We start from the raw sequence: 19,831 nt of genomic DNA, 5'->3' as shown, positions 1-19,831 counted from the left end.
TTGGTCCCTGCAATCCATCCATGTAACTCTTCTTACTTTGTTGTAATGGGCAATGGGTTCACTCAGCATGACAACAGCAGTCCTTCTGACTTAAAGCCCATATCCTTTTTAACAGTGTGGTGTCAGTGTGAGTGTATTTTAATGTTGGTCCATGGTGTCAGTGTGAGTGTATTTTATTGTTGGTCCATGGTGTCAGTGTGTAGCACAGGGTGTATTTTAATGTTGGTCCATGGTGTCAGTGTGTAGCACAGGGTGTATTTTAATGTTGGTCCATGGTGTCAGTGTGAGTGTATTTTAATGTTGGTCCATGGTGTCAGTGTGAGTGTATTTTAATGTTGGTCCATGGTGTCAGTGTGTAGCACAGGCTGTATTTTAATGTTGGTCCATGGTGTCAGTGTGTAGCACAGGGTGTATTTTAATGTTGGTCCATGGTGTCAGTGTGTAGCACAGGGTGTATTTTAATGTTGGTCCATGTTGTCAGTGTGTATCACAGGGTGTATTTTAATGTTGGTCCATGTTGTCAGTGTGTATCACAGGGTGTATTTTAATGTTGGTCCATGGTGTCAGTGTGTATCACAGACTGTATTTTAGTGTTGGTCCATGGTGTCAGTGTGTATCACAGACTGTATTTTATTGTTGGTCCATGGTGTCAGTGTGTAGCACAGGGTGTATTTTAATGTTGGTCCATGGTGTCAGTGTGTAGCACAGGGTGTATTTTAATGTTGGTCCATGGTGTCAGTGTGTATCACAGACTGTATTTTAGTGTTGGTCCATGGTGTCAGTGTGTAGCACAGGGTGTATTTCTCTCGCGCCGCCACCAGAGCCCGCTTCAGACCAGTCGGACAGCCAGAGCTGGCACGAGAGCCCCCACGAGCCCCACTCTGCTCCTGCCTCCCGCCCAGCACGCGCCCCCCGTCCTTTTGAATCCTAACCGACGATAACCTGTGACAACCTCCCGTCTCTGTTAAAATATACACCTGTCAGAGCTGTCCCCGTCTTCTGCACTTGATGAATGGTGAGTGTACGGAGACACACAAGTATCCTCCTCAGTGTAGAGGCACAGACAGGAAGATAAAAAAAAGCCATTTTCAGGAGGCGCTGTCGGTTCATTTCTGCCTTTTCCTCTTCGCGGTTGTTAGCCGGAGAAAGGTCAAGCTAACCCCTAAACCAACCAGCTAAACAACAACAGAGCGGTCACATTAACTGGACAGCACGTGAGTTCAAGCCTAGCATACTGTCTCTGCTCCTCTCTTTCCCTTTTCCCTCTCGCTTCCTGCCCGAGGCGAGGCAGGAGGAGCGAGAATCCAGGGGTTATTATCAAGAGAGCAGCCTGGCTGGATGTCCAAGCTAACAGTCAGCCTGTAGCACAGGGTTCACCGAGTTGAAGGGTCAAAAGTTCACCGTCGTGCGTGAGTTCCGCCCTCGCCTCTCCTCACTCACTGGACTCCAGTCTAGCTGTATGTCAAAGACAAAAAGGAGGGAGTAAGAGGAGCAGAGGCAGGGAGGGGGTACAGATGAGAGAAATGATAGCAGAGGCAAAGGAGAGGTGAAGGCCTGACCTTCCCTTCCCTTCCTCGGTAACAAAAGCAAAGCTCCTCCTGCCGCCGCAATGTACTGAGGCAGACAGAGAGAAAGATTAAGGGAGAAGAAAGACAGGAAAAATGGAGGGGGTGAAGGTGGTGGAGGCAGGGCGGAAGGTATTCGGTGACATGGAGGTGGGTGGGTGAGTGAGTGGGTGGATGTCTGGGGGGGTGCAGGTGTTGCACACTTTGTTAACGCCGGCTAACATTTGTGTTTCATATAGAGTCACTTTCTTTTCAGAGATATTTGTTATTGGAGTTTTTTGATACATGGGGAAAAACTACTTTACTGAAGTGAATGTAAAGAGTCACCAAAATAAAATGGCTTCCCCCCTTTTTTAAGTGAATAAAGAAGAAAATAAGGTCCCAGAACACTGTTTGAAGCTAGAAAGGTGACAGCCACATATAAACAAGGTAAAACAGTTTAAATTGTGTTGTGTCAGTCATGAAAACAAACGCAGTTTGATTATTTAGTTCACTGTTAGTTGATGAAGATATTTCTCTTCTCGTATACATTTCTTCCCGAAAACTACAGAGTGCTCCTTTAACTTATACCACAAGCTCATGAAACTAGCCTGACCAAAATAAGTGTTGATCAAAAACTAAAAAAACAAACAGTTTATCCACTCCAACCTAATTATGATAATGCATTTCACGTTCATATTAGAAACACACATTCATACTCAGTGACTAACCTGCCTTTGATCAAGTTAATGTTGTGTGTCGGTGTGTGTGTGTGTATGTGCGTGAGTGTGTGTGTGCATGACCAGAGATTAGTGGGTGTAAAGTGGTGGTTTCATGCTTGGAGCTAGTAGCTATTTATAAATCCCCCAAACCATGTTGAAGAGGGAGTTTCGCAAAGCAGAGCTCTTCCTCTCCTCAACCTTATCAACACAACCCTGTCAAAAAATAAACCCTTATCTCGCGCACCATCCATAAAATATTACTCTCCTTATCTGATTTTTCCACTGCAAGATGAATGTCTGGCCCCGTTTACTTTTCTTGCTGAGAGGAATGAGCCTCGAACCATTTTCCTGCTGCTGTCCATTCCTCTTTCTTTCTTTCTTTCTTGCTATCTTGCTTTCTTTCTTTCTTTTGCAGCAGTAGAAGATATTGCTATTAATTTGTAAGGAACTCGCAGGCTGTTTTTTCACGAGATATAACAATAATGCTAATAAATAATAATGAGCTATAATTTGTGTTGATTTAAAAAACGACCACAATCTAAACCATAATACAGATTCGACTTGTTTTGTCGTAATTGCTCTTGAATGATTTAAAAATCATGAAATAAATCTTTTTTTTCATAAAATAAGTGGTCTACAGAAAGGTTAATTTAGAGCTGGTAATACTCTCCATGTTGTAATAATGTCCGAACTCTTCAGCCTGTGTGATGTGGCTTTGTTTCACCTCGAACAATCTGAACTCCAAATCGTTTAATCTCCTATTGAATAGCACCGTTTAGACACATATTGTTGGAGCCATGCTTTACGGTTAAAATGAGGAGGAGAGGGGACAGAGAGGGGAAAATTAGTCGCAACAGAGGAGCAAAATGATAATTCAGTGAATAAATAATCCACTTATTGACGTAAACACGCTGGCCTGGGCTGGCACGGCTCCGCCTGGCCCGGTTTCCTCCCCATAGCCCCAAAAAGGAATAAGGTAATGGCTGAATAACGACGTTACAGATTCCGTCTTTCTGCAAAGGTTCATCCCGAGTTCACCAAATTAATTCAATTTAGGTTGGAGCGCGCGCCTGTCTGTCTGTTGGCCGTGAATTTTAATAATCTGTACAATTTGCGCATGCTTGGTCCGAAACGTCGCACGTCAATATATAATATAACTCTCTCTATCTTCATATATAGATAAAACCTGCACAGAAATCACGACGCATAAATAAATCACCTGTTTCTGTAGCCGACGTGTTAGTGATAAAATGTGCAATTCAATGGAAGTAATAGAAGTGAAATGATAGGGAGAAGTGTGGACATATGGCTGCAGTTAACTGGATAAAAATCCATCCAGAGAGTCGAATAACATCAATATAAATCCACCTGATACCTCTGTGCCTGATCTCCGCGCGGCTCCAAGCCTCTTAAGCAAACTCAGATCGTTTGTTTGTGCGGACTCGCTGCAGTACAACACGCTTGTTTCTACCAAATGTTCATGTATGAGACTCTGAAGAGATGGTGCGGGTTCTGCTGCGGGTTCACGTGTCAGCGTCCACGGCGGTGTCATTTATATTTATACAACAAAAGGAAAAGGAGAAATGATCCTGGAAGAAAGAAAAATCTGTGTGAGAGAAAGAAAAGGACCCCCCTCCCTCCTTCACATCTACTGACCATTTTTCTTCAAAGTAATGACTCCAACTCAATTTAGTATGACGGAGAGAGAGAGAGAGAGAGAGAGAGAGAGAGAGAGAGAGAGAGAGAGAGAGAGAGAGAGAGGGAAGGCTGAAGAACAGAATGACAGAAAGAGGGGATGAGTGAGAGAGGTGGAAATGGCAGAAAGAAAGGGTGTGGAAAGGGGAGGGGGTGAGGGAGGAAGAGAGAAGAGAGAGAGAGAGGCTCGGCTGTGCTCGGGGTGAACGGGAGGTCAGCGCGTCTCACCAATATTAAAATGTGTACCGGGGACGCGGGGTGACACGCCTCGCCCGTTAAACAAAGAGTGTGCCAAACTGGTAGATTAATTTGAAAACTTGAGTCCATGCACACACACACAACACTTAATGCCTTAAAGAGCCCACAGTCTCCACAGCAGCCCTGCTCGGTCTCCCTCAGCCCCAAACCGCTCGCTCTAACACCGGGAAACACGGGGAACGGCCACCGGTGAAGGGGTTTTCCTCTGCCATGTGAAGCCGATTCGGTCGGGGTTTTACGCACGGAGCGCGCGATGCTGGTGTCGCAACGTTACGGTGATGTGTTGATTTGTTTTCGCTGGATTATCACCTTTAAAATTGGCTCCAACTAATCCGTGTTATTGCGTTTACTTAAACACGGATTCTGAGCGATTCGGTTCGGATACATTCATGTTTACACTTCACCGGAGACCGGAGTGTGTGCGTCTCTGCGCGTGTGCCTGCGTGCGTGCATGTGAGCGGGGGTGTCCGCGGAAATGACAGCTTGACTTTTTTTTTTTAGATACCACGAAGAATCCCGAAGAGGTCAAAAACCTGTGGCGTCGGAGGAAGAGGGAGAGGGGGACTGAGGTGTGAATGCTGAAGTAGGAAGGCTTGTCTTTATGGAGAAAAAATGAAAAAGAGTGGAACGCAGCTGCCGATGTGTTGGAGGTGTAAAAAAGAAGAAAAACAGGAGGAGAAGAAGCAAATATAATTATGATAAGAAGAGGAAGAATGGTTGAAAGCGATGTGACGACGACGGCAGAAAGGAGAGGCGGATCCGCGAGCTACAGAGGAGTGAGTACACAAAAACAGAAATCGCCTTGTAGAAGACGAAGCTGCCTCATTTGCATATTATTGTGTGTGTGTGTGTGTGTGTGTGTGTGTGTGTGTGTGTGTGTGTGTGTGTGTGTGTGCCCGCTTTCTTGCTCGCACCTCGTGTGTATGTGGCAGGTGCTTTGCCCATGCTGGGAGGAAGGGGAAGATCACGTGTTGCAGGAGCTGCCGCAGAACCCCCTCCTCACCATTCTCCTCTTCCTCCCCTTCCCTAGACACTTTAGTTTAGAATGACTTTATCAATTCATATTGATGATCGATTAGAGGCCGTGCACGTCACGCCACGTGTATTTGAAAGGTGTGGTTCCTTTTTGCAAGCTCCATTTCCCTCACTGTACCTTCTCTATCAAACTGCTTCATTTGCTAGCCTGATTAAGCCACTCGGGGCTGCGTGACGTCAGGGTGACGATCCTTTAGGTTTAGCTGTTTTCCTCATCTTGTCAACCAGACATAGCTTTTGATTATATGTTGAAATAGTAGAGAGATAGATAAATTCAGATTTCCTCCATGGTGTTTCTAATGGTACAATTTGGCGCAGAAGGGCGCATTTCATATCATTGTGCTTTGTCTCTTTTACGCCCGTGTGCGTAACATATTTCATACAAAAACAAGAGTTGGAAAATGCCCGTGTGTGCTAACATTAACCAAGATGTAAATGGACAAGGACACACACACACACACACACACACACACACACACACACACACACACACACACACACTAATAGGCCTATATGGCCGAGGGTGAAGGCGAGGTCGTGGCCAGTGTTAGGTTAAAGGTCACTCTGGACAACTTTCTCCCCAAATAGCCTTAAATTCAATTCAATATTTCTACAAAATCTTTCTTATTGATAGCGGATCAATATAGCTTATAGAGCAGATAGCTCCATACCTGAAAATTGTTTAGTCTAAAAATGCACACGTCTGACTTTCTTTCGCCAACAACAGTATCAGAATTTCTCCGCTAATGTCTCACATGTGGCATAATTGTGTTTTGTTTTTTTTCTCTCCCGGAAATAATCCAGTGTGTGAGAATGAAGCGAGAATTCCTGCGATGGTTTTGGCTCTTGAGCAGCTTCTCTGAGGTTTTATCAGTTTGCATCCAGATGTGTGGTTTTCTGCTGTCGATTTCCAACAGTGTGTATGTAGCGTGTTTGCAACATGAGCCTGTGTATAGCGGCGGCGGTTTCGGCTGTTTATTTTCCTCTGCTGATTGCTAATGTGCTTTTTCTTTGATTAGAATATGCCTGTGGAATCAAATGCTCCGATTCTACAGGGAGCGTTTGTTTCTTTTCATTGTCTGTGCTCCTCCATCACAACGCTGCTAATGCTGTGCACACCCAGTCTGTGCTCAGCAGCCAGGATAGTCCAGATAGGCCAATCGCTATTTTTTTGAAGCTGGATTTCTATTAATAGTCGAAAATGGATATGCGCACTTTTTTAACTCATATGTTTGTAATTTGGGTTTTTATATTCCTTAGTTAAATGAAAGCCGGGATGTTGTTACACAATATACGTTTAGCAGGAAAACAGACTGTGTTTCATGAGTGAGTCACAAAAACGCAGGGAGGATGTTTTGGGGGATGTGAACGGCAGAGCGGAGTGTTTGAGATTCTCACTGCACACAGATAACGTGCAGCAGTATTTCTCTCGTTATTTTGGACTCGTCTTTATTTCCTCCCTGCTGTTTATATCTCCCAGTTTTACCTTCCACGCTGCGGGCTGCTGGTCCGCCTGCTGCACTGTGAAATTAAATTAGTCTTATAGTCAGAGCCAAGCTCCCAACTTCCAACACCTTTAGCAGACTACTCGCCACACGGTGGGACAGGCCTCTGTAGCACTTCATTTTTTCTCTCTCTGTCCGATACTTTGCATGACAATAACAATGGAATGGGCCTCGATTTATTTTTCAAACTGCACAAAGGAGCAAAAGCACATTTCTCTTCGTCGTCGTTGAGCTTTCTCCGCTCGATAATATTTCAGAGCAGTGACAAGTCCGGTCGCTGCAGAGAATGAGGCCGTTTAACCCTTCAATATGGTCGCTTTAATTTTCCTATTGTGGCTGGATGCGAGTTCAGGCCTGCCATCGGCCCTCTGTTGATTTTTATTGTAATGTTTCGGGGTACATTTAAAAACGGATAGACTTAATACTTAATGTGCTCTTTTTATTAGAAGCTGAGAATGTTTATTCGGGTAGCATGCGATATTTACTGAGTGGCGTGCAGGAGCATTCAAGTCTTCATTATTACATCCCATTATTTATCCCTTCATTACGAAACGACCAAGTCTTACCTTAATACTCGTGAAAATGAATCCATTTTAGATCGAAGTTTAATCCCAGTTTGTAGTAGAAGTAAAAACAGAGAGCGACCAGTCTGCAGTTTTATCAGCAGCTCTGCCAACAACAAGTGAGTTTGTGAGCCGCCGATGGGACAAACTTGTTAGAAAGGTCGTAAATTGTGTGGGGGACTTTAAAGTTATTTATTCACCCCGGCTCTCTTCCGCTCCCTGAATATTTTATTGCTTTTTATTTCACCCCCTCCCTCCAAAAACCTTTCAACCTCCGGGAAGTTGCTGTTTGAGCTTGTTGGTGTTTGAGCTGTAAACGGAATTGACCCGCAATAAAAGTCACATGTTTAAATCCAGATCCGCTGACCTTTTACACTCACAGTATTTCATCCCCCCTCTCGCTATCTGCCAGGGTCTCTCTCTCTATCAGATATCAAATCAAAATGTTAGAGCAGAGTTTTTATTTTTATCTTTCGAGCAGCTGACTGCAGTTTACTCACCGTGATGATGTGTGTGGTTTTTCAGCTGTGCTGCCACAGCTAGTGAAGTGGCCCTTAGCTTTGTGACAGGTTAGGATTTATACTATTTAAATAAACTAAACGCCAAGATGAAGGACTCTGTTTGTTTTGCGTATTTCCAAAGCACATTTTTAGCAAACGAGGCTGAGTGTAGGAATAGGGAATAACTGCTTTTAGTGCCATTAAATGTTTATCTTATTTTGAGGATAAGACATCATACTATGTCTGTAATATTTAAGTCTATTTTGTGTTTTTCTTCCCTTATCCTCTAAAAAATCTCTGAGTTTGTGCGGCTCTTTGGTTAGCACATTGACCTCTACCTGAAGCCGGAAACAATAGGCTCATTCTGAACTGAATGGCTGCTGCTGACAAACTTGACAGAGGGAAGGGAAGTGCCGCGGTCAGACTCAACACACCTTGATCGATACCTGAGATGACCCGCAGCAGAGCGGGAGGTCAAGGTGACAGAGATACGCTCATACCTGCGCAGATGAGAACAGAACAGAGACCACAGTGAATTCTGTTAGAACTTAATTTTACAACGAAGACAAAACAAAATACAGAGAAAGAAATAAAAAAACTGGAATAGATGAGGAAAGCTGCAGATTATGTACAGGTTGAAGGGGCCTCTCCCATCAGTCTGAAGAGTCTGCTCACTGCTTTTGTTGTCCAGTCTGGTGATGTATGAGCAACTTTTGGAGGAAACAGAACAGCAATATTGCCTGCAGCAGGGAGGGAGTGTCCGTGTCACAAAATCAATGTGGGAACAGCGCAGGGGCACAGGAGCACATAGAAATTACATGTAAAATATAGCAGAAAAAAAAACATGCTGCATGGCCACTACCATTCTCATATATTCATATTCATTTTTATTTATTATTTAGCCTATTATTATTACGATATGATATAAATTAAAATTACATGTTTAATGTAGACTAGGTTAGAACTAAATATATTTGAATCAGAGTGTTTATGTGCTGGGTTTAATTGGCATTTACATATATATATGTATATATATATATACATATATATATTTATAGATAGATAGATAGATAGATAGATAGATAGATAGATAGATAGATAGATAGAGATGGCAGGTCGTTGTGTGTGGGGGGTCAGACGACTTTTTAATTCAGTTAAATCAGAGTTTTGGAGAGTGACTGCAATTCATTTACCAAAGTGAAGGGACATTTATTCATTTATTCATCGGTCCATCCATTCCTTAGTCGGATCACTGGGAACATTTTTGATAGAACCGTGGTTCCCGTGCCAAGCGATTTGTCTTTTCTTTCATTAAATTGTGTTCATTCTGTTAGAACGGTCCTCGGTCGGAGCTGCCAAGATTTTTCCTTTTCTTTTTCTTTTAGATAATTACAACTGCACTTTTAGTTCAATTACGTGTGGGTATTACGTGGATGGAAAGCTTTAGGGATATTTTGATTTTGAATGAAACAACTATCTGTCGTTATAAATAGCCTGCATGAAAAGGAGATACAAAACATTCTCGCTTGGAGAGGCCTGAACTCTCTTCACAGTAAAATATTACTGTTGACTTATACGGGACAAAATAAAATAAAATCAAAAAAATCAAATCAGAAATAATATTTCACAATTCCCGTGGCTTGTATGATTTTTTCCCTCTCATTCGTCATTGTAAAAGCTTAAGAATGGGCTACCGATAAGCAATTATTGACACATTCCATTAAAATAAAGAGAAAAGGCCTTTATTGTTATGGTCAAGATTTATTTTTTCCTTATTTAAACCTGCAAATGGAAACATAATTTAACGGTGTCTGTGATGCAGCACATGTCCCTCGTCTCTCCTCCATTTCCATCGGTTCTTTTATTTCACCTCCTTGTATTATTTTCGAGTTAGCTCCTTAATCGTCGCCCTTGACTCACAGGAAGTGTTACAGCATTATAACTCCATTCCCCAGATCCCTACCAGCAGTGACGAGGTCAAGGGTCAGAGACTGTACAGATGGATGGAAATATTCCACTGTGGCTGCGACAAGGAGTGTATGAAAGCAATAATAGTGTATTGACGGTGTAACCGCGCGCCTCCAGAGAGCCACTGTCTTCTATATCTACCCTGTAGATCCGGATTTGTGTAAAAATCATTAAAACAATCACAAATTCGCTTCTAGGGGAGTATATAGTGGATTTATACACAACGGCAGCGATGGATCCAACATGGGGAGGAGAGGCCTTCAGCTGCTCTTATTGGGGTTTATTCATTATGGATTGCTGCTTTATATTTGAATTCGTAAAAGTGGAACTGTGAAGATTAAAGAATGTGTCTCTTCTACGGATTTATTTTTCCTCTCAGCACACACATGCGTCTGTTAATCAATTTCAGGACTTTATTGGTTGTTGCTTTGTGTTTATTGTGTGGATAAGGCCCCGTGTTGTGGGTCTGCTCTCCAAAGTGAAGAAAAAACTCAAGCAAAGTTTTATATTTTATTTTTTTTCGATCATCAAATCGCCTGGCAGTTTTAAAGGCCAACTCCCGGTTGAATTGGACTCTTTATTTATTATTTGTCTTGTTGAAAAATGATGCAGTCGACTTTACTGTTCATCTAGCCAGGCGTGCTGGGGGGTTGGGTGCGTGTGCGTGTGTCTGTGTGTGTGGGGGGGTAAGGTTTCGATTTAGAGACGGTCAATTTTCTCGAAACAAAGGACTTGGATATCTCCATCATCTAGCCTGTGTGTCTTTGTGTATGTGCGCACCTTTATTCGCACTGATAACAGTACAGAAAGTGCACAACAGCCTCCGTTTGATGGGGAAAACATCCACTCTCTTCACCTCATGGTTGTGTGTGTTGTAGTATAATTTATGTTTTATGTTTTTCTGTGTGTATTGTTTGATACTGATGAACGCACGCAGGGATATTAGCAAGCAAATTATACTGGAATTAAAGGGGCTTCGCTGTAAAAAGACTGCAAAGATGCGTGATTATGATTGTTGATACATTGCAGTGTACTACTGATTTCCGTGCGTCCTCACTCTGCGTAATACAGATTTAAGTCCTTGTTTCGTTGTGTTTTCTGTCTGATTTACAGTCTGATTAACACTGAGACTGTGTGTCCTATGTGTTAGTGCGTTAGTGCTGGACATGGTGGAACAAAGCTGAGAAAATCTGTGGCAGCTACTGTGAGCGTGTCTCGGTTGGAGAGAGGAATTCTCTCTCGGAGGAAAAACAAAGAGCTGTGTATCTGTTCAGTAATGCACAGCTCAAGGGCAAAAGCAGCCGCACAGTCTGAACGGGGCATATGGACTTGCTATGCTAGTGATGTTAATATCGGAAACTGGAGGGAAATAAATCCTGCAAGGCAAAAAGCGAGCCTGGCTGTGGCTGAATTACCATGCAAGGGGAGTTAAATGTGGAATGGGCGCCTGTTGGAGCAGTCCTGTTTAAAAAAGAGGGAAACTGTGCTCCTAATGCAAAGGTCTGCTAGTGATTTAGGAGGCCGTGTAACCTGAATTAGTTGATGAATTTTCTATCGATCCTAAACAAGCCAGATTTATCTCTGACACGGTGCTGCTGCTGGGTGGCGGAGCAGCAGCCGGCCAGGCCAATCTCCCACTCCCAGTTATTAGCGATTTAAAGAGAACAGACAAAAAGAAGGAAAGATAGAAAAAAGCTTTGGCAAGCACGTCCCTACACACACCCAAATATATACACAGAGGGTGGTGCAGGCGCCACTTTAAATCCCCCCCAGCGCTTTCTTTCTCCTGCTTCTTTTTTCTTTATTTTTCTATTTGAAGTTCGAGCCAGACGCGTAACAGGGGGAAAGGGTTCGTTTGCACTGAGGGAGGACTTGTCATCTGTACTGTACTCTGTTGCTCGTGTGTGTCCATGCGCGTGCGCTCCTCGGCGCGGCTTCAGATGGAGCGGAATGCATTTTCAGCGCGTCACACGCGCTTTGTTATTGTTGTGATTCTCTGCCTGCTTAGGATGGCATGCATGCCGACATGTGGTGGAGAGATTCAGAGAGAGAAGTGGGCATGAGGAGAGAGACGGGGAGGGAGAGGGGAGCGGACTGTTAGACTGTGAATGCCCACAAACTGAGGCCATATGATGATGCGCGTGCGGGGGCCGTGTATATGCTTAATCCCATTTCCTTATCCGGGGTCCGTCTTGGAGGCGCGCCATTGGCCGGCTGCCGTCACGTGGCTTCTTAACTTTGTTCACTTGACAGAAAAGTAGGAGGGTTCAACGGAACAGGAATAACCGAAGAGTAAAGGGATGAGATATAAATTTTAGTTATATATTTTCCGAGTAGGTGCAATTCCACAAAAAGACTGAAATTAATGGCCATGAGCTCCTATTTGATCAACTCCAACTATGTGGACCCGAAGTTCCCACCGTGCGAGGAATACTCACAGAGCGACTATCTGCCCAGCCACTCTCCGGACTATTACAGCTCCCAGAGGCAGGAGCCTGCTGCCTTCCAGCCGGACTCTCTCTACCACCATCAACACCACCCACAGCACCAGCAGCGAGCTGAGCCGCCCTACACGCCGTGCCAGCGTACAGGGCAGCCCGCTTCGGTGGTGATGTCCCCTCGGGGTCACGTCCTTCCCCCGTCCGGACTGCAGACCACCCCCGTCCCGGAGCAGAACCTCCGCTGCGACTCGGTGACACCCAGCCCGCCTCCGCCTCAGTCTTGCGGCCAAACGCCCCACAGCCAAAGCACTTCGTCCCCAACGAGCACTCGTAAGGACCCCGTAGTGTACCCGTGGATGAAGAAAGTCCATGTAAACATCGGTAAGTGCTGCATGCAAACTTGTTTCTCTCTCTCCCCCTCTCTCTTTCGCTGCGCCTTTGTGCCTGCAGTTGAAACCATGCAGTCAGCTAGGTGTCCACCGTCACAATCTACGGCTTCCCCTCCCCGTGTTCTGTTAGAAGTAGAAGAGTAGCCCTTGGGTCAAGATTTACGATCGTCTGTTTGCAGGGCCAATATAATTACACCCTCCATAAATTTTTATTACACCTCTCCGCTGAGGTGCCTTTTGAAGTCTGATCTCCGGCTCGTCTGCTCTAATTCCTCGCCTTATGACAACTCCGACCGAGCCCATAAGTTAGCTTTTATGCTTTGGTAATTTGATTTTAAGTGGTCGGGTTGTATAAACGGTGTACTTTACTCTGTCGAGCCTTCCTTCCCCACTCGTTGTTCCAGGGGAGGGAAAGTTTTATGGCAGCTGAAATATTCATGTTTATGGAGCCGGCCGTAAAACACTAATGTAAAAGCGAATAGCTCCAGTCTATCATGGCTCCTCTCTAGTGTTATAATAGACTTGCTGCCTATCGCGTATTGGAATAGCCGGAGCGCAAGTCCGCGCGGCGACCATGGCACTTTTGCAAAGTCACCGTAATGCCTTCGTTGCACCGGGCTGTTTACTCGGTAAGGGAAGTCTTTCTTGCGTTGTTTTCCTTTGCACAGTTATTAAAGATGCCATGCCCTCATCATCGGACTCCACCGCAGCATGTTTTGTGTTGTCCGGTTGTAGTTTTGAGGATTTGTTGAATCATTACCCAGTCGGCCATTCAAGTGCCGTCGTGTATCTGCTGCACCCCCACCACCACCTTTATTCTCAACCTGTTTACGCAAGACAGACAATGCTGCCGTCCTTGTTCTCAGTCCGTGGCATCTGTGCAGTAGACCGTAGAAAGAAAAGCTCCTGCTTTTTATGTATTTATATTTTCTGGTATAGTCGTTGTCGTGCGTGTGCATACGTGCCAGAACAGCAGCAGTTCTTCAGCCTTTGAACGCGGCCGTGGCCCCGATTTGCTTTCAAATCACAACATTTGGACACCAGTGTCAGGCTGGCTGTGCTGGGAGGATTCACGCCGCCGCAGGGCCTAAAAACGACACCTGACAACATGTGTTCACTGAAAATGCAAAGTGTAGTGTTAAATAAACACGTTCAGCTGCAGCGACTGGTTTGAAAGATAAGAACAAGATTGGATGCAGAATGAAAGAGGATTGCAATCATTACAGGTTCTGCCAAGGTTACAGCCATTTTGTTTTCTATCACAGGAGGTCCGACCGCGGAGCTATGGCTTATTTCTCTTCTTGCATGCTCTTAATGTTTTTCTCCTGATGTCTTGTTTTCAGTTTTGCATGTGACCACTAGACTTCTGATGCCTCACTGCAAGATATGAAATAAAATCTCTATATTTTTACTGTAAGCAAATATTGTACCAACACCTCTCAGTTCCAATACAATGATTTTTACTGTTACAATCTGAAAGCCAGCTAAAGATTTGCAACAACGTACAATTATTGTTATTATTATTATTATTATTATTATTATTATTATTATTATTATCATCATTATGTTTATTCGGAGGTGATATTGTTGAGGTTGTTGTATTTTTCCACGTTAAGGTTGCGATGATCATTTATCCCCGTTGTTCTCCCACAGTGAATCCAAACTACACAGGGGGTGAGCCGAAGCGCTCGCGGACGGCCTACACGCGGCAGCAGGTCCTGGAGCTCGAGAAGGAGTTCCACTACAACCGGTACTTGACGCGCAGGCGCAGGGTGGAGATCGCGCACACGCTATGCCTGTCAGAGCGGCAGATCAAGATCTGGTTCCAGAACCGGAGGATGAAGTGGAAGAAGGACCACAAGCTGCCAAACACCAAGGTCCGCTCCGGGACAAACAACACAAACTCCCAGGCTATTACCGGCTCCCAGAACCGCTCCGGACCCCTATAGCCCGGTTCTTTGACTCTTTGTCTGATTTTGGCCCTTCCTTTCCTTCCCTGCTTCCCAAACTGAAGGCCGAAGTGACAGCCACGCTTCTAACCACCAGAGCCAGCACTTTGGATCGGAATAACGCCTTTGCTCTGGAGGGAAGGAGGGATGTCATTGCCGCTCGTTTGGCCCTGATCTGTGCTGATGTTACACACTATAATATGACGTTATGACATGGGAGGGGTGGAGGGGGAGATTTCCCATTCATAAAAAATGTAATGATCAAAAGTAGTCAAAGGATGAGACTGAAGAACTGAGAAAATGATTCGGCCGCTTCCTTGCTATTATCCCCTCTTCTCTCTCTGTCTCCCTGCTTTTTTATATTTCTGCCTTTTTATACTCCTCTCTCTCTTCCTCCACATGACAGAGCATACGACGGTAGGCTGACGATAATGTGCCCGCGTGCGTGTGGTTTCTTTCCTCCTTTTTTTTTTTTTTCTTTTTCCATCCGACACTTTTTTTTGGTGAAGATGGATCCTCGTTTTCATCTTTAATCATGCCAAACTCGGGCCCCATTTGTCATGTTTACTCTGCGGGTACAAAGCAAAGGGGTGAACCGCGGCTCTGCCCATTACCCCCCTGCACCCCGCACCCCCCAAACCACTACCCCTCACCCTCCCACCAAACTCACACACACGCACGTGTAATAAATGGAACTCTCGTTTCGTCAAGAGAAGTATTCTTACACCCCGCCACACACACACACACACACACACACACACACACACACACACACACACGCTCTCATCCATGCTCTGTCCGTCCTTATAGTACTCTAACATCAAATATAACCTCCAGTATGATCCAAAATGACACCAGGCAGTTTTCTGTCGTGTTGTTCTAATTATAACTGTTGGTATTTTCTGTTTTGTTTAACGACAAAATATAGCTTTTTAAATTTTAATTATAGTTATTTTTGAATTCAGTGTTGATTGTAAAACGATTCTTTATGCTGTTATTGCTGAGAATGACAAGGAGCGTTTATGTGGTCCGTTGATTGTTCATTTTGTGATGTTGTATACAGGGAAACAGACTGACAGGGTGATTCAAGGGAAAAGTTCAATTAAAAGTATTTTCCACCAAACAGGGTTTATACAGCTGCCTAAACAAAGGACACTAACATCCAAACCAAAATCCTGGTACTAATAGCTCATGAACACATTATAAACGCAGCACTATACAATGTACCTATTACCTCAGTTGTACTGATATATATTTTTATTTTTTTGGTCATCTTATTTTTTATTGCTCGTTTAATGAAGTGACAGCTTTTCGAGCTTTTTATATTTTTGAAATTGTGTGACGAGTTATTATAATAATTATTATTACCTGCAATACAAAAAAGCGCTATTCACTTCTTGTATGTGGAAAATTAAAAAAAAGTGTAATTTAATTATAAGCAATTGTTCTGGCCAGGGACATTCAGAAAAATAAGGAGCCTTTTCTTGCATGTCTGAATGGTGTTGATTTATGTTTCTATCTTTTCCTCTTTGTCTCTCCTTTCTCCGCACATTAAATGCGCGCACACTTTGCTTCTCCTCTCTCTCTGTTCTGTCACCTTGTGCCACTCTTTTAGATATTTTATTCTTTGTGTTTTTTAATTGATGTTATTTTATTTACATTCCAAAGATCCGTTTCTATCGTTACTGATGATGATGATGATGATGATGATGATAATAACAATGATGGTATTGTTGAACATGTGTTACCTCCTCCGATATGTAAGTTGCTCCTTTCTCTGCTTATGCTCCCTCAGTGTCTACCTTCCTATTATTTGTAAATAGTTCATAGAAATTTAAATAAATGGATAAAAAAAGTCTTGTTTTCCAGCCGTTTCTCTCTCTTCTCCTCTTACACTTCCGATGTGTTCCTATCTTTTTTAAAAATGACATTACTAACCTACTAAATATTGTCAGTCATGAAGTGAGGAGTTATGTCAGCGTTCATAAAATCATCCAGTTTGAATTCATAATGAAAATTTTAACTCGAGATTTTATTTTTCATTTTTTATTGGCTGTAAAATGTAGCATTTTGTTGTGGAATAATTTCCGTTTTGCTTCCACAGCGTTTGTGAAAAGGGCAGAACTCTCCCTCCTCTCGCCTCTCATCGAGGTTTAACTGTGAAGGATGCATTTAAAGCGTTCATTCAGCCGCTCCCACATGCACACACAATAAATAATTTCATTTAATTTCAGTGTTGGTTTTGCCTACAAACGCACAGCGACCTGTCTGGAGAAATCAGCAGCCTGCGATGATTAATCTGTCCCGGCCGTGAGTGATCTTGGTACATTACGTCCTGTAATCTCGTTTTAAATCACAAACCGTCCCTCCGTTTCACTCTCGTTCTCCCGTTAATTTAACGGCTGCTCAGACGCGCTTGCACCGGCCCGACACGGAGTATGGGACCCCCTCCTCCTTCCTCCTCTGGTTCTGAAGAAAAAAACATTAAATAGTTTCTCGCTTCGTGGTCTTTTAATGCTTTAATGAGTGTAATTTTTGCACAACAGTTTTTTTTCCCCTCCTATCTGTGTTTTCTGGACCGGTGCTGTGCGCGCATGTGAGTTTTATTTTTTATATATTACAAAAAGGGAGCGGGCCGGCGCCATAGCTCAAACCCTGACAACCAAATAGATAATCAACAAGACGAATGGCTTCTTTTGTAAGGCGCGGCTCCCGTATTAATTTTCATTTTCTTTTCTTAGAGCAGGTATCGAAAAATATAGAGCAAGAGGGGGGAGACGGAGAAAATAGCATTCCTCTCGATGAACTTTAAACAAAAAAAGTGTGCCCCCCAAATTGGTCCGCTCGTATTCCTCGGCCCAGAGAAGATTCCCTATTACTTGTTGGTTGATTTCTCCCTGGGCCTCTTGCCACAGAGACTCCCTCTGCCCATTTATCTGTTTTCTTCCTGTTTATGAAAGGCTCCCCCAGCGCAAAAACCGCCCTGCTATCAACCTGTACACCTAGATGCGCTCAAGCACACGCACACACCCACAGACACACTGCGCCAAGATGGTAAAGCCTCAAATATGACTTGTATCAGCTTGTAAGCCCGCATTTTCCAACATTTCACTGTTTTATTACTGCAAAAATCAGTTTCATTGTTTTTTTTATGTTTGTTTATTTGTTTTACTATCAACCACTTTGCTTTCAAAGTGACTGCAGCATGTTAACACTCCATTTCCAGGATGTGCGTTCATTTCCAGTTGCAGATAACGAGCCACACATATAGCCTATCTTCTTCTTCTATGGTGGACGCCATAAGGTTTAATACCCCTCCTCCACACACATACACAACCCCCCAGGCAGTGTACCTCTCCTCACATAAGATAATATTTGTGTCCGAATGCTGTAATTTTCACGACACACCAATTGTCCTATATTGGAGCATCTGAACTAGACACCCCCCTCCCCATATATTCACACATATGTGCCTCCACAATAACCCCTAAAGCCCCTGAGCACTTGCAGTCCGAGTTGAAATAAATGAATTTGCGTGCTGGGTGACACCTCACACAATAAAATCCACCGAGGAATCCTTATTCTTTTTTAGCCCCCTTTATCACCAGGACCTTCTGCTGCTTTCGTGAATGGGAGCAGATTTTTGTAAGGGTGCCCACCCCCCCACCCACCCATCTGAAAAAGTTCACCGCCATTATTTTCCGGACAGGACAGAGGGGACGGCACCTCAAGAAAAATGCGAGAATTATACAAGAAAAAATCATTAATCACTTGTTCTTCTTTAAACACTTCTTCTCCTTCTTCTCTATTGTCATCCGGCAGCCACACACAAGACCCCTTCTGCCAGGAGAGCGAGGGCAGCGAGCAGAGAGACAGATAGAGGAGGAGAGAAAGAAGACGTCTTGGAAGACACTTGGAAGACACCCCCTCCTCCTCCCCCTTTCACACACACACACACACACACACACACACACACGCACACACACACACACACACACACACACACACGTAAATACTCATACATACACCTCCCCTTTCCACCCCTCAGCGAGCTATTTTTTTACACCCCTCAAGTATCCTACCATAAGAAAAAAAAAACTTTTTTCTTCCTCATTGGAAAGAAGAAAATCCTTCCAAAGAAACTCCAACAAACCAGTGAGAGAGCCCTCACGGAGCAGATGAAGATGGCCCAGAGGTCGCTGAAAGTGGTGGCGTCTAAGGTAAGAGGCCTGGGAACTTCATTTTGTCTCTCCCCTTTTTTCTGTCTTTGCCTCTCCTGCTCCGGAGTGTCTGATGGCTCGGTGGCGTTTTTATGGTTTTATTGCCCCCTGCGCATTTGGCGAGGTCAGGCGAAGGGGGCATTTATGGCCCTGGGGGCTTTGATTTTAGCGCAGGGACTTTTGGAGCTGCGTGTTTGTGTTGAAAGGTGTGTGTGAGTCTGTGAATGTGTGTTTGCTTGCAGCCTATACAGCTACAGTTGACGGACTTTTGCTGTGCTGTTTTCTCTTGAGTTTGTGCAACTGTTTCCGTTCCTCTTTGCTGCGGTGGTGTCACTTCTGCGCTTGTTTGTCACTCACGAGGCCTTCTTGAGAATCTGTTGTGCGTAAAATGAGCTACTGCGCGGTCTGTGACGCACGGGATTGCGATGGGTTTTTATAATGAACCAGATTATTTTTATGATTCCTCACACTCAGCTGAAGGTGTATTTTTCATTGAAGGGGTATGTGTGATACAGTTGGACTATAAACTTAACGCAGTCACCTATACAAGCGCATGCTACTTAAGACAAATTCTCGAGCTAATGTATGACAGAGTGGCCCATGTGAATAATTCCAGGTTCACCCGGAGCTTATTAAGCATTTTGTCTTGGCTCTGTTTCTGTGGTTATAAAGTGTGGCTGCGGTTTAGGCCTATAGCTTTTAATGAGATACTGTTGCATGCATGCGTGCACGCGCGTGTGTTTTGTCAGCCAGGTGCAAACAGGCTATAGAGAGAGTGCAGCAGGAATATGAATAATACGGCTCTCAATTGGAGAGAGGGATGCAGGGGGAGGAGGGCGGCTGAAAAAGAAAAATTAAAAGCAGTGAGGGGAGCGCTGGTTAATGGATACTCTCTCTGTTGCGCTCCAAAACAATTTACCTCGAAAACAAACGATCGGCGAGGCTTTCCAAATGAACTGCGAACGATCGCCGGCCGCCGTGCGCGCTCAGGCCTCCGGTATCTGCTGAGCCGAGCAGTAGCGGCCTCAGGAAGCCACTCACT

At 44.1% G+C, this 19,831-nt stretch overlaps 2 protein-coding genes across 3 annotated transcripts in view; both read left to right on the top strand.

The window, feature by feature from the left end:
- hoxb3a (homeobox B3a) overlaps positions 1–19,831 on the top strand; it is a 68,320-nt gene that overhangs the window by 6,314 nt on the left and 42,175 nt on the right. For both annotated transcript variants that reach the window (XM_073494463.1, XM_073494462.1), the window contains exons 2-3: positions 4,721–4,995; positions 18,392–18,789. The gene's annotated coding sequence lies outside the window, so the exon portion shown is untranslated. The remainder of the gene's footprint in view (positions 1–4,720; positions 4,996–18,391; positions 18,790–19,831) is intronic.
- Positions 11,800–16,425, top strand: hoxb4a (homeobox B4a). Its single transcript, XM_073494464.1, has 2 exons — positions 11,800–12,612; positions 14,274–16,425. The coding sequence occupies exons 1-2, from the start codon at positions 12,156–12,158 to the stop codon at positions 14,567–14,569; spliced, it is 753 nt and encodes a 250-aa protein (XP_073350565.1). The 5' UTR covers positions 11,800–12,155; the 3' UTR covers positions 14,570–16,425.

Source organism: Pagrus major, chromosome 23 (assembly GCF_040436345.1).
Source record: "Pagrus major chromosome 23, Pma_NU_1.0".
Taxonomy (NCBI): domain Eukaryota; kingdom Metazoa; phylum Chordata; class Actinopteri; order Spariformes; family Sparidae; genus Pagrus; species Pagrus major.
This window is presented reverse-complemented; position numbering and strand designations above follow the sequence as displayed.